The following is a 16188-nucleotide window of genomic DNA, read 5'->3' on the forward strand; positions in this document are numbered from 1 at the left end:
TTAAAGCATAATTCTGAAGTCCTTTCTACTCTGTGACACTTCTTACCTCTCAATGCTTTCCTTTCACAGCACGAAGTGCATGTCACACGATGTCTGCTTCCCCTATATTTAGACAGTGTCACCTGAAAGCTGCATGGTGTGGTGGCAAGCAGTAGTTTCTTAACCAGAAAACTCAGTTTCAAATCACAGAACTTTCAGTCATCCTCCGTGCTGCCTTAAGTTCATGTCCAACTTATGCTAACATCAAATGTTGTGTGTAGGAAGCGCTGGCTGCACCACTGGCTCTGTCTAGGCTGCAACACTTGACAGCCATTGTGCTGCAGCCAGATACCAAGTGCAGAACCAGGCATTCCCAGCTTTGTACGGTAAAGCAGGCAACACCTCATTGGATCACCTGTCACCAAGTGTCCAAATGAGCATCTTCTGACTTGCAGGTAAGCTTGCTCACCTTCCCCCTTGTGTGTGTGTGTGTGTGTGTGTGTGTGTGTGTGTGTGTGTGTGTGTGTGGTATCTTTCTCTGTATCTCTGTGTGCCTCTGTGTATGTCTTTCTGTCTGTTTCTGTGTTTATCTCTGCCTCTGTCTCTGGATATCTCTGTACCTCTCTTTCTCTGTGTATGTCTCTATCTCTTGCTTCTCTGTCTCTGTATGTGTTTGTGTATGGGTTGTGTCTTTGTCTCTGTATCTTTGTCTTTCTCTGTATATCTCTCTGTGTCTTTCTGTTTCTGTGTTTATCTCTGTCTCTGATTATATCTCTCTGTGCCTCTTTCTCTCTGTATGTCTCTGTGTGTCTCCTCTCTGTCTCTTTCTGCTTCTCTCTCTCTCTCTCTCTCTCTCTCTCTCTCTCTCTCTCTCTCTGTGTGTGTGTGTGTGTGTGTGTGTGTGTGTGTGTGTGTGTGTAAATTCCAGATAAAGGTTCAGAAGCCAGCCTAACCAGGTCTCTGGGGGCTCCCTGGTTTTGTTCATTTCAAAGAGCACAGAACTTGCTTTTTCACACACCTGGAAAAGGTTGGCAGCTTCCAGAACCCGCTGAACATTGTGCTTGGTGATCAGAGCTTTGCTTGTATATGTGTAGCTCAGCAGAGTGTGCATGGTCTCAGCATCCACCCCTTTAATAACGATCCTCTTCTCATACTTTTCCTTTAAGTCGTTGCAGAACATGGCCCTAGAAGAGAGACTTGTAATGTGAATCCTTCCAGGACTCTGGGTTCCAGACCTAAACACATCCCCTTTTAGGGACACCTGTCCTCCAGACACAGTGAAATCCCAAATCAGAACCTGGACTGATAGGAACAGGAACATTTGACATGCTGATTTCCTGAGGTCTTCCCCCTTGGTTCTTCAGCTCTCCTTGTAGATGCTAATTCAATGCCTGGCATGAAGAACTCTTGGATGAAGTCAATGTATTTCAAGGTGATACATCAGTGTCTTTCTGGGATCACTTGTGCTCTAAATTGAGTTGTCATTCCTAGATATGGCTTCTGAACTCTCTCTTAGATACACACACCATGGATGTAGGACATTTCCTACTCCAGTTTAGTTCATGCCTGTATTCCCCAGAAAATCAATGGAGTTAGGGAAGCAGGGAAGGGACAAAGAATCAAAACTGTGTCCATAGAGAAAGCCACTTTAACCTAATCTTGCAGGGATTAGAAGGTATACTCTACAGCTGTCCCAGCAAGAGATGAAGACCGCAGACAGCCTTTAGTCAAGGATCTTTCAGGAGCAGGAACCACTCTTGAGCATCCTGGTTTTCCAGAAGCCTAGGAGAGAGCTGAAAAGAAGGGCTTCCCAATGAGTGTGGCCGGCAGAAGAAAGCTAGAGTCCAGACAACACTTGGATTCACTCACTTCATAGCATACATGAGAAAATACAAATCAATTCATCTGTTTAGTGGCTGCTGGTAAATCCCTACCTTATTGCTGTATTTGAAGAATAAGTAAGATACTATATATCAATAAAAGCCCAAACAAACAAGACAGTCCAGATCAAATCAAATCAGGAGATTTTAGCTGGCAAGAGACATGGAGATTGGTACTGAAGGGAAGACAAGTCCTGCGGCTCCAAGATTGAGGGCACAGGCTGCCATGGCACAATGGCAAGGACAGCTGTGGGGCAGGAGTGGGAGCAGCTTCCTTGCAGTTTCAGATCAGAAAGCAGACAGGAAGTGGAGCTGGGCTATAGGCTTCAAGGCCTGCTCCCTGGGACCCACTTCCTCCAACCAGGTCCCACATCCTCCCTAAACAGCACCTCCAGCTAGGAACTAAGTGTTCAAATGCATGAGCATGCTGGGATGCTTTATATCCAAACTCTGAGAGTGGGTCATGTACCACTTCAGCCTCAACTTGCCAACATGTGTCCTGGTCTCTGTCAGGTCCGTAGAGTGTCAGAGTCTCTGCATGTTATCCATCCTTCACACACAGCAAAGGTGGAACCTGGGTTAACCTCATTAGCACTGCTCTGAGGACACTAATTTCCAGAACTGTTTGTGGGGGGGGGGGGCGGGGAAAAGGGTAAGGGAAGTGTCTTTCTCTCTAGGATCCTTGCACATCTGGCTCCCACAGCCCCAGCATTTCCGTGCTCCCCTTTGAAATGTTGTCTTTGCCCTTGGCCATGGCTACCATGTTAAACACAAATAAGGTGAAACTAAAGCTAAACCTACCGATTCTTCAAAGGCTGCACTCCCAGCCAGCTATTGCTGCCCCCAGAGACACATAGACACACATGCATGGGCAAATTTGAGTCCCAGAGATGGTCAACCACAAAATAGACACTAGAAACTAGGACTTGGGGCCCCTACCTGGAACCTAACAGGATACAATACTCAAGAAAATCAGTAGGATACAAAGTCAAACACTGGGTGACTGACTCAGTGTAACCCTGAGTACACTAGACCAGGTTATGTTCTGTGCTAGCACAGCTGGGTTGGTTGTTGGCAATTTACCTCTTAGAGAGGGTAGTAGGGGATGGGGGAAATATATAATAAAGTATAATGGCACAGGTATATGAAAATGTCAGCTTGGCATGGTGGCACATGTGTACCATCCCAGCATATAGGAGACAAAGGCAAGAGGATGAGTTTATGGCCAACCACCATCCACTGTATAGCAAATTCAAAGTCAGCCCAGGCTAAATGAGGATATCTCAAAAAAGCCAAAAGGGAGGGAGGATGGAAAGAAATGCCATGATGAAACCCACTCTTTGTTGACTTACAGCAATGAAAATAATTATTATTAAGAATTATAATTGCAATGGTACAGTTGCAATGGTATGTGCCAGTAGGATACACCAACGAAGTAGAGGTAGGAGGGCCAAGGAGTTCAACTCCAGCCTAGAACACCCATGTTTCTGGATTTCTAGGCTAGGTGTGGCAGGCACATACCTTTAATCCCAGCACTTGAGAGGTAGAGGCAGGCAGATCTCTGAGTTCCAGGCCAGCCTATCTCAGAGAGAGAGGGGGGGAGAGGGGGAAAGAAAAAGAGGGGGGAAAGAAAAAAGAAAAATGGAGAAAGGCCTAATGAAATGATTCATAGGTAAAGATACCTGGCACCAAACATAATGGTATGCATTCAATGCCCAGGATCCATATTATAGAAAGAGAGAACAAACACCCAGACATTGCCCCATGTCCTCCATATGTGTGCCTACAAACACATTCTCCCATGCCCCACCTCCTTCAATGATAAAAGAAAAAAGAATAAAAAAAATTAATCCATGTAATTAAGTGAGATACTGCATAGTAAAACATATTTTCTAGAAAGACATAGACCACCTCATATGAGATCCTCATTTTAAAACAAAAAGTTTCAGAGAAGTAAGCTAGTTGCCCAATACAGTGAATTAGAGCCCAAGTCATTTAGCATGTCTTTCACCACAGCATGGACATATCTACAGCCCAAGACTTGCCTAGGAGTCAGGCCCCAGATGAAAACACTAGGCCTGAGCCTAGTTACCTCTCAAAGGAGGTCCCTCCTCAAACGTCATTCCCTCAGAGATGGTCTCCCTCATGCTGTCTGATAGTATCACTCCACATTTATTTGCTTTACTTTTCTTTATAGAACTCCCACAATGGGCCATTGCACTGCACACCTATTTGTTCATTGATCATCCTCCCAGCTACCATATGAACTCAATGGACTCACTGTCTCTGGCTACAAAGCTCCAGATCCAGTGGAGAGATGGTTTCTAAAGAAAGTGGGTGAGCTAGTGGACAAACTATCTTTCTGAGATCCTTAGAGTGGCTTTTTGTCAGTCATCTGCCACTCCAAAAACTATCAAACATTTTCTAGTGGATGAAGAGGAGCCGAGCCCTGCCTCCCATCAGAATTTGAAAGGGATAAACCTCTACATACATGACACTTACTATTCCTGAACAGCCTGAATATCACTACTGGAATTTTTTCATCCATCCCAACTTATCTATGGTTTACCATCTCCTATAACCTCCATGCTCAGAGCTCCCTGCCTCAACACCAATCAACCCTATAAACAAGCATTCCCCCCACTCACCTCTACCGCCTGCATGTCAACCCCTGCCTACCCCTCCTTAGTTCCTGCTCATTTCCTTCTCTACCCTCTTCATACCAAGAATTAACTTCTCTGCTTCACTAAGATATTCTGTGGCACTAACATTAATTGTAAGGTGAGGAAAATTCAACTCAGGAACACAGCTGTGCAGAGATGGTGCATACCTGTAGTCCCAGAACTCAGAAAACTGAAGAAGGAGGATTTTAAAGTTGAGATCAAGAATCTGTTTCAAAGTGTGTGTGTGCACTTGCATGTGTGAGGTTGTGTGTGTGTGCATGTGTGTCCTCATGAGTGCATGTGTAGTGTATCTGGTGTGTGGGTGTCATGTGCATGTGTGTGTGTTCACATATATGCATCTGGGGTAAGACACTCTTCTTAGTGTTGTGTGATGCCCAATGAGCACTGCTGTTAAGAGAGGGTTATTGTTGTTTGACCCCCATTGCCAGGCCTGGGCTAGAGGTGAGCCTGGGACCAATTTGTGGAATCCTCCCTCTCCATACACACACACACACCCTTCCCTGGGAACTCCCTGGATTGGCCCCAGATCTTGCTCCCCCTGTGTCCTGTCCCCATCATGAGCACTCTTGGGGCTCTGATACACAGCCAACTACCCCCACCAAGAGCCTGCCCTCCCCTTACCCTGTGCCCTACCCTGCCCACTGTCCCACGGCTCTGGTTGAGCACTTGGACAAACAGTGGAGCCAACAATCGTGCCACCTTCGGGGAAATTCCTGGAGCTACTCTGATCACACTAGACCTGCCTATCCACACAGGACCACCCATACTCCCCACCTGCCTGGTCTCGGATCCCCACCACCAGTCCTCTACTGGAATTCCAGGCCCCTCCCAGAGATCCGCCTATCCCTGCAGGGCCACTCTGAGTTCCTGTGAGCTGCATCCTTAACACCTACCACCAGGCCTCTGCTAAAGAGGCCTCAGCTGGAGAGTGCCAGGTCCCAGCTAGATCTGCCTATCAGCACACAGAACATCCTGAGTCCCAGCCTTCAGAATCTTTGACCCCCATCACTGGTCTTCTGCTGGAGCCTGATCTTTGAGCCCCATCTCCGGGCCCCTGTCTGAGGAGAGACCTCCTAGAGAGCTTGGACCACCCAGAGCTACAAATATCGAACCTTTGACCCACCTAAGCCCACCTGGGGAGTATCATAAAGAGAGAGACAGAGAGACCCCACCTGAATCTACTGGAAGAAGCAATGGGAAGACGGCAATACAAGAAAACACCTAACAAAAGAAAGACAAGCATAACACCACCAGAATCTAGGAACACCAACTAGATCGGAACACAACCACAAAGCAGATGAAGCAGAAGAGAATGACTTAAAAATTATTGTCATAAAAATGATAGAGGCCCTCAAAGACGATGTGAGAAAATCCCTTAAAGAAATGAAACAAAAAACAAACAAAAAAATTGGAAGAAATGAACAAATGTCTAAAAGAAAGTACAGAAAGCCAAGAAGAAACAATTAAATAGGTGAAGGAAACAGTTCAAGATTGAAAACAGAAATAGAGATAAAGAAAACACAAACTGAAGGAATGCTGGAAATAGAAAAACTGGGCAAACGATCAGGAACTACAGACACAAGCATAACCAACAGAATACAAGAGATGGAAGACAGAATCTCAGGCACGGAAGATAAAATAGAGGAAATAGATTCATCAACCAAAGAAAATCGTAAATCCAACAAATCCTTAACACAAAACATCCAGGAAATGTGGAACACTGTGAAAAGGCAAAACCTAAGAATAATAGGCATAGAGGAAGGCAAAGAAACCCAGATCAAAGGTGCAGAAAACATATTCAACAAAATCATTGAGGAAAACTTTCCCAATCTAAAGAAGGCTATGCCCATGAAAGTACAAGCATACTGAACACCAAATAGACTAGACCACAGAAAAAAGACCCCTCGATATATAATAATCAAAACGTCTAACATACAGGATAAAGAAAGAATATTAAGAGCAGAGAAGGAAAAAGGACAGGTAACATACAAAGGCAGACCTATCAAAATTACACCTGACTACTTCTCCATGGAAACTCTCACGGCCAGAAAGTTCTGGATAGATGTTCTACAAGTACTAAGAGTCCACAGATGCCAGCCCAGATTACTATACCCAACAAAACTCTTAATCATTATAGACAAAGAAAACAAGATATTTAATGAAAAAGCCAGATTTTCACAATATGTATCTACAAATCCAGACCTACAGAGAGTTCTGGAAGGAAAACTCCAACCTAAGGAGGTAAACTACACTCACAAAGACATAGGCAACAGATAATCCCACTTCACCAGAACCCAAGGGTAAAGCAGGACAAATATATTCACAATACCACTGCCAACAACAAATCTAAAACACACAAGCATTAACAATCAATGGTCTTTACTCTCCCTCAACATTAATGGTCTTAACTCGCCAATAAAAAGACACAGGCTAACAGAATGGATATGAAGACAGAATCCATCCTTCTGCTGCATATAAGAAACACATCTAAGCTTCCAAGATAGATGTTTTCTCAGGGTAAAGGGCTGGGAAAAGATCTTCCAATCAAATGGACCCAAGAAGCAAGCAGGTGTGGCTATCCTAATATCAAACAAGTTAGACTTCAAACCAAAATTATTCAAAAAGAGATGAAGGCTTTCATTTCGTATTCATCGCAGGAGAAATCTGTCAACACAAAGTCTCAATTCTGAACACCTATACCTCAAACACAAAGGCACCCACATTCGTAAAAGAAATGCTATTAAAACTCAAAGCTCACATTAAACCTCACACACTTATAGTGGGAGACTTCAACACCCCACTCTCACCACTAGACAGGACCACCAATCAGAAACTTAACAAAGAAACAAAAGAACTAACAGAAGTTATGTCTCAACTGGGTTTAACAGACATCTATAGAACATTCCATCCAAAGACAAAAGAATGTACCTTCTTCCCTGATCCGTATGGAACCCTCTCTAAAATCGACCACATATTAGGCGGCATAACAAACCTCAACAGACACACACACACACAAAAAAAATGGAATAGTCCCCTGTATCTTATCAGACTACCATGCTTTAAAATTGGAACTCAACAACAACACAAATTGCAGAAACCCTACAAACATAGAAAGTGAACAATGTGCAATTGCACCATACCTCGGTCAAAGGAGAAATAAAGAAAGAAATTAACGACTTCCTAAAATTCCATGAAAAAGAGGACACAACATACCAGAACTTATGGGACACCTTGAAAGCAGTGTTACGAGGGAAGTTCATTGCACTAAGTGCCCATATGAAGAAAACAGAGGATAGTCACATAAGAGAATTGACAGCACAACTGAAAGCCTTAGAACAAAAAGAAGCAAACTCATCCCGGAGGAGTAGATGCCAGGAAATAATCAATTTGAGGGCTGAAATCAATAAAATAGAAACCAGGAAAACAATACAAAAAAATCAATGCAACAAAAGGTTGATTTTTCAAGAAAATCAACAAGATAGACAAACCTTTATCCAAACTAATGAAAAAGGAGAGAGAGAACATGCAAATTAACCAAATCCGAAACAAAAAGGGGGACATAACAGCGGACACAGAGGAAATATGGACAATTTTGACGTCATACCTGTACCTCACAAAATTTGAAAATTCAAAGGAAATCGACAAATTTCTGGATAACTGTCACTTACCAAAATTAAATCAAGAATGCAAAAATTTAAATAGACCTATAACCCCTAATGAAATAGAAGCAGTCATCAAAAGCCTTCCCACCAAAAAAAGGCCGGGACCAGATGGCTTCAGTGCAGAATTCTACCAGAAATTCAAGGAAGAACTAATACCAATACTCCTCATACTGTTCCACACAATAGAAACAGAAGGTTCCTTACCAAACGCTTTTTACAAGGCCACAATCACCTTGGTATCCAAGCCACACAAAGACACAACTAAGAAAGAAAACTACAGATCAATATCCCTGATGAATATCGATGCAAAAATACTCAATAAAATACTGGCAAACCGAATCCTATATGGATTTTAGACCTAGAGCAAAGTATCACCAGCTATAATTCACACTGCCAGAGGAAGTAGGATAAAAGGTGAATTCTAAGAGATTCATATAAAGTTCCTCACAGAAGGGAGAAGGGACAAATTCTCCAGAGCTCATGGGAAGTGGGGGGGGGGGCAGTGAATGTGGAGAGACCTAGGGGAAAGAGAAGGGGAGGAGAGGAAAGCACATGGGACTAGGAAGATTGAGGCAGGGGAGGAATAGAAGACAGAAGAGACAGACAGACAGACAGGGAGAGAGAGAGAGAGAAAATAAAAGAGGGAGCCATTATAGGTTTGAAGAGAAAACTGAACCTAAAGATATCTAGAGAAATACAAGACTGACTCCAGCTAACAATTTGAGCAACAGTGGAAAGGCTATCATAAATGACCTTCCCTGATAATGAGATCAACGACTATCTTATCCACCTTATCCACCATCATGGAGCCCTCATCTGTTGGAAACAGAAGCCCACAACTAAACACTGAGTCAAACTAGAATCCAGATTTAGAGAGAGAAGACAAGACCACACTGCAGAAACACATAGAGACAGCAGATCTAAACAAGGAGGAGCTAATGGGCCCCCAGACTGATAGCTGTGAAACCAGCATTGTACTGACTCAGACCCCCTGAACACGGGTCTCAGCTTGAAGGCCTGAGCAGTCTAAGGGACCTCATACAGTGGAACCAGGATGTATTCCAGGTGCACAAAAGGACCTTGAGGGCACATCCCCCATGGAGGGATACTCCCTTAACCTAGAGACAGGAGAGAAGTCCTAGTCCCTACTTCAAATGACTTGACAGATTTACATGACCCCTCCTGGATGGCATCACCCTACATGTGGAATAGGGGTGGGGAGATGGGAGGGGAGGTGGTCAGGGTGCATGTGCGGGGTGGGGGAGAGGGAAAGAGGGAGGGAATGAGGGAGGGAATGAGGGAGGGAGGAGGGAGAGGGAACTGGGATCAATATGTAAAATAAAAATAAAAAAGAAAGAAAGGGTTATTGTTCCAATGTAGCCAATCAAAGGGGTTTCCATTGCAAAAACTCAGGGAGTCACCAGCTCCAACTGTGAAGGAAGATAGAATGGTTTGCTGGCTATGGCAGCCAGAAACTGTGAGCTGCAGGCACAAAAATCTTCCACCTCCCATTTCCCAAACCAATTCTTGTTTTTTATCTTCATTTTTAAAAATAAATTCATTTATTTTAATATGTGTTTGTAGTTTGCCTGAATGTATGGTGTGTACCATGACCCCCTATGGGGGTCAGAAGAGAGCATTAGATGCCCTGGAACTACAGCTACAGATGATTGTAAACTGTCATGTGGGTACTGAAAATTGAACCCAGGTCCTTGGAATGAGCAGCCAGTGATCTTAACTGCTGAGCCATCTCTCCAGCCCTTTCCCCAAGCCAATTCTAACCAAAGAAAGCATGCTGAATGCAACTTAGTTTCTGATATCTAGTTATTCTCTAAAGTATACTATGTCATTTCTCACCTTAAGTGGAGTCCACATTATATCTTTAGTCCCTTAAGTACCACAGCCTTGAGGGGTGAATCACAGTGTAAGCTCCAAGGCCAATGTCATGCAAACACTGTGCCTGTTAAGAATCCTGAATTTTAGCAACCCTAAATCAAATGGATTAAAACTTTTGGTAAAATGCTAAATGCATTTTATTAGACCCTGTGCTAGCATTCTTGATTCCTAAGCAAAACAAAATCTAAAAACCACTGCCCTAATCTAAGCATGATAGCACATGTCTATAACCCCAGAATGACAGACTGAAGCTGGAGGAGCATATATTTAAGGCAAGTCTAGGTTGCTGTCCTTGTTACCTTTCTATTGTTGTGGTAAGATGATATGACAAGGCAACTTATAGAAAAAGGTTTACTGTGGGCTAACAATTTCAGAAGGAGGTCCACAAGCATCATGGCAGGGAACATGGCAGCAGACAGGCAGGCAGTAGTACTAAGGACCTACATGTTGAGCCACAAGCACAAAACTGAGAGAGAATGCTAACTAGGAATGGTGAAACCTCAAAGCCTACACAAGTTCTCCAATAAGGCCACATCTCCTGACTCCCCCCCCCCCAACACTGCTACAAAGTAGATATCAAGCATTCAGATATTTGAGCCTATGGAGAAATTGTCATTCAAACCACCACAGCTACAAAATGAGAACCTGTAAATAGATAAGCCTCTAATGCAGGTCCCTGTGGCTCCCATATAACAAGAAGTCATAATAAAGATCAAGTTAAGAAAACAACTGGCCAGGCTAAAACAGGTATACACCTGGAAATTCCCTTTTTGCTATAGAGATTCCCTTCCACCTTTTGGGATCCAGAACTCCCAGGATCTCATCAGTACTGGGGATATTTCACAAAGGAAAGGGACAAGTAACCACCTCTTCCCACCCTGGAAAGTTCACTGTACCAGGTCTTGCCTGCCTTATGTCTCTAGCTAATACACTCAGAGAAGGCACTGCAGCCTGCATTCAGGTAGCACAGTTCATTGGAGCTCAGAGTTTCCATAAAGAGCCTGACATTGGGCCTTATTAACAATAAATAACATGTGATTTTTGTTCTTGTCTGCTGTGAGCATGCAAATCTCTCACACCTGGGAGAGCACCTTTTAGTGTGGTTTATTCCCCCCAAGGGTTTGTGTGTTCTGAGCTTGTCCTCAGTGTGGCAGTGTAGATGTGCTGGGCTTTCAAACACAAAGCACCTGATATAAGGCAGCTGGGCTGGTAGGGCACCGCCATCAGAAGAACCTATGCCGTCCTCATGGGACACTGCCCAGTTGTCATTTAGAAGAGGAAGAAGGGTCCCACCCCATGCTCTCTGGCTTCTTGTGTCTCCATGGGACCTTGCCCTCCCCCACATTCCCACCATGATAACACCTACTCAATGATATTATTGGTTCCGTCAAGGCTAGAACCAGACCAATGCTAGCATCCTGCCCTTGAACCTCCAGGACAACATAACCCTTCCTTTTTAAAGTTCCTAGATTCAAAGTTCCTTTGTTATAGTAATAAAAATAAAAAATAAAAACACATATCTTCAGAGTAACATTTGGAAGTACACAGACAACTTTCTGTCTACTACAGACACATAACTAATAAATAATGCCCACGTTTGTCTCTTGAGGTTGAAGTCAGGTGTTTAACACCTCCCATCATTGAACAAGCATTGGAACTAATGGAGCTTAAAACTGAGAGTTCCCTCCACCAAGGTGAAATAGCATCAGGCCTTAAAAGAGCTGCTGTCTGCCAGCCTTCTGGCTCATATCACCACATTTGGCTTTGGGGAAGCAGAAGCTGACTTGCTTACTGTGCAACCAGAGCCCTGAACATCCAAATTCATGTCAGAAAGTCTTGTTCTGTCCTACAATATCAAACCCAACATAAGATAATAACAAATACTAGTTTCTAGGCTCAAGTGATGATCCAGACATACATGTAATTGCCATTCTTGTTTCCTTGCTCAATATCAGTCTTACACTATTTAGTAAGAGCACCCAGGCTTCCCATAGTGAGCTACCCCTCCTCCTACACTGTCTTAAATATCTGTGTGGAGCTAGTCTCACTTCTTGGGCCAGTGGTGAACATATGGTCCAAGTTATATGGTACATCCCCCAAGCCAGTTTCAGAACTTTCTCTGGAACTATTACTATGGGATGTTTGCTTCCCAATGAACTTGTTGAGCTGGTTGAAATGAAAGTTGAAAGATACTTGTGACTTCCTTGTCTGTATACTGTAGAGGAGAGGAGGGAAGGGGAGGGGAAAAGAGGAGAGGGGAGGGGAGCAATGGGAGGGAAGGGGAGAGGGGAAGATGAAAAAAGAGAGGGGAAAGGAGGGGAAGAGGGAAGGGAAGGAGAGGAAGAGAGAGACACAGAGACACAGAGATTCAGAGAGACAGAGACAGAGAGAGGAGAGAGGAGAGATTAACTTGAGCACAGGGATCCATCTGTACCTGGAAGCAATAAATACACCTAGACTTTTAAAACAAACATGAATGAGTACACTTTATTCTTCTTTAAATGCCACAACAAGCATTTTTAACAATCATCTGATGCAGAGGTGGATGAACAGAGACATGAAAAGACACCCACATGGGCAGTCTAGGCCAAGAAGATCAAACCACTCCACCTTCCCCTCCCAACCACACTCTGACTACCATGAGTAAATGACAGTGAACTCTCAAGTGACCTTAGGCAGGTACCCTATCGTCTAACAATCCTTGGAACCAGCACCTCCAGGGGCTGATACCCTGCAGTCTCCTGCCTGAGCTCCAATCTTACACACATGGCTGTTACTACTTGATCCAGTTTGCCTTTGAGTTTGTATCTCACATTCCTTACTGGAAATGAAGCCTGGCTGCCCCTAACCCAGTGGTTCTTAACCCATGGGTGGAAACCCCTTGGGAGATGGTGCTGCAGTACTTTCACAGGGGTCACCTAAGACCATTGGAAAAGACAGATATTTACATTATGATTCATAACAGTAGCAAAATTACAGTTAGTAACAAAACAATTTATGGTTGGGTTCACCACAATAGGAGAAACTGTATTAAAGCATCACAGCATTAGGAAGGTTGAGAACCACTACCCTAATCAAATACCAATTGCCTCCCAGACCACTTCCTTAAGTCTTCTTAGAGTGTCACTTCCTTATTAGATCAGAAGCAGGGTGAGCATCGGTGTTTACTGCCCACAGCTACACTCTGACCCTAGGCATTCCTTGCCATTTTCCTTCTCTTCTGAACATGTATGCCCCATCTCAACTTACCCAGGACCTTGTGGTGGCTTGCCATGATGAACTCATCATTATCTAGAAGTTCCAGATCAACCTAGGATCTGACTGAGTATTCCCTGGTCCTAACCACTTAGAATCCCCATCTTCATCCCAACATATTGACCTGGATGGGATCTTACATAGCAGACTATCCCTACTATGGAGCACTGTGCTGGTTCTATACATGTTCCAGAGTGCTCCTTCTGCCAGCTGCCAGACTCATCTGGACCACAAGCCTGAGGTTTGGCTGTCCATAATGAAGAAGCCAGAGGTCAAGTGAAAAAAGCTGAGCACTGCTGCCAGAGAGCAACAGCAAAACCAGAGGATGAGGGAGGAGAGGATGAGGAACGAGAAAAGTTATGCCCAGCATCTTGTGCACCGGTGCCAAGGCTGGGGGTCTCCAAACCAGCACCCGTGGCATTTGTCAGCCTTTGCCCCTGAATGTGGACTTCATCAGTACCCAGGGAAAGAATTCTCTATTTCTAGCCCTCCCTCATGGAAAACTTTTTAAGACTCAAAAGATAGCATCCCCAAAGCCTAGGCTGGTTTAGATGGCACAGTGCACCGAGTGTAATAATAGCTATAGTACTTCCTGCAAGGAGCTCAAAAGTTGCAGTGTAGCTTCCAGTGCTACTGTACAGTGGGAGGAGCCTCTCACAGAGACCTCTTGGATACCTCATCTGCACACCTGGAATAGGCACACTTTTCGTAGCAGCTGGGCCATATGCTTCATTTGTCTTCAAACTATTTACATAATTTGAGCCCATAGTTCCCTGCCTGCGTGAATGAGAACTCCTGGGAAACAGATGTGACTACAAAGGCTGACTGATTAGAACTTCAGGGACTGTGTGGAGAGTTTGGATGTCACAAGTCCCAAATCATGTTAGGCCATCATTAATGCCTTAATAGCCATTTATGACCCTCTTCTGTGTGTGACCTCACTTCTTTGTGACGGCTGGGTAATTTTTAGAACGTACAAACCAAACACTAACTTTCACCAACTAAAGGCTAAGAATGCCATCAGATAACATCTGGGGCCTGCAGCTGAGGTTTCTCACTTTGCTAAAAATGCACTGATCCAGCTTGTTGATCCCTTACTTTCTTAGTTCTCTTTTTGTAGAAACTTCATGAAATTGCTATCTCCTTGGAACATGGTATTCAGGGAGAACCAGAATCAGTGTTGTTGGCCCATGGTCTCTCAAATTTGACTCTAGAATGGACAATACTTTTTGTTCCCATGAGGTGCAAAGTGTTCATTTGTCAACACTTAGAACTTACCCTAAACAATTTCAAAACATATAACTTTATACAAAAAGCTGTTATAATTATTATGATAGTGTGTTGCAGAATATTAGTTGAAGATGTGCTACTTTCTATGTTGCATTTGTTTAACTCTGTAAAGCTGTGTTACTTTGCCTGTCTAAAACACCTGATGGTCTAATAAAAAGCTGAACAGCCAATAGCTAGACAGGAGAGAGAAATAGGTGAGGCTGGTGGGCAGAAAGAATAAATAGGAGAAACCTGGAGAAAAGCGAGGATAGAGAAAAGGAGGAGAGAAGGACACCAGGGGCTAGCCACCCAGCCACTCAGCCAGGTGGAGAGTAAGCAATAAAGAAAGATATATAGAATACAGAAATGTAAAAATCCCATAGGCAAAACATAGTTAAAGAAAAATGGGATAATTTAAGTTACAAAAGCTAGCTATAAGCAAGCCAAGTTAAGGCCAGGCAATCATAAATAAGAATAAGTCTCCATGTATTTATTTAGAAGCTGGTTGGAGGGCCCCCAAAGAGTAAAAAAAAAAAAAAAAAAAAAAAAAAACCAACAACAATAATGTTCACAATTAAGTAGTAACTGAATTACAATATATCCACAGTCAGAAAGAAACCATCAAACCTTGTCTATCTATAAGAAGTAAAGAGTAATACTTACATTATATAATTGAATTAGACATAAAGAATAAATAACAATATGTGGTATAAGCACAATGACTTCTTAATGTCTATGCCTAGAAGAAGTGACAGCATGTTTAAATGTTAATAAAAGACTTCTAGGTAATTTTTCTGTAAATTTATAGCTTAATGCATATTTATTAGTTAGTCTTTATATTTATTGTTTTTCCCGAATTAATCTTAACAAATCTGACCTACTTATGTAATTTTAAAAAAATAAGCTTTAAAAACAACAGTAGAATTGCTTACTGTGGTAGGTAAAAGGAAATATAAAAATATAAAACCAGATTTCTGCACAGGAGGATTCTGGGTAACTGATAACTGAAACAATTAAGAAGTAACACTGTAGAAAGGGGGTGATAAGAAAGCAGAAATTGATATTAAAGTGAACATAGCATTTTCTTAACCCCAATGGTTGTCCTGGTGTCAGTGTGTCTTTCCTGACACTGAAGCACCATTGATATTTAAAGACAATATGGGGAGGAAGCTTCTAGATGGGCTAAGTCGTTATTTAAATCACACAACTGGGTTGAGAAGCCAGCCAACCACAGCAGATTAGTGGGGGAGGGTCCTGCCACTCCCTGTTTCTGTAAACAAAGCTTCAGCAATGCCCATTAATTTATATGTTGAGCAATTAGCACAGAGGCCACCTGGCCCCAAAGCTTAAAACTTGTACTTCATGGCCCCTTACAGAACAACTGTGTCAATCCTCCATCTAAAATTAAAAGTTGCAAATTTGAATGATCTGTGGTTTATAATTCTTTCACAGTTAATACCTGTACCTAATAGATTTTGAATATTTTCCACACACCCTCCCCTATCTCAGCCTTCTTCTCATACTGAAACCCAAGTCCCCCTCTGAGTTTTAAGTTTCCTTCCT

The 16188-nt window shown here is 43.1% G+C and overlaps 1 protein-coding gene across 1 annotated transcript in view; it reads right to left on the minus strand.

The window, feature by feature from the left end:
* Klhl6 (kelch like family member 6) overlaps positions 1-16188 on the minus strand; it is a 43971-nt gene that overhangs the window by 19925 nt on the left and 7858 nt on the right. Inside the window, exon 2 of the mRNA XM_051191130.1 lies at positions 998-1163. Coding sequence (XP_051047087.1) covers positions 998-1163 — 166 coding nt within the window. The remainder of the gene's footprint in view (positions 1-997; positions 1164-16188) is intronic.

The sequence above is a fragment of the Phodopus roborovskii genome, unplaced genomic scaffold, assembly GCF_943737965.1.
Source record: "Phodopus roborovskii unplaced genomic scaffold, PHOROB, whole genome shotgun sequence".
NCBI classification, from domain to species: Eukaryota; Metazoa; Chordata; class Mammalia; order Rodentia; family Cricetidae; genus Phodopus; species Phodopus roborovskii.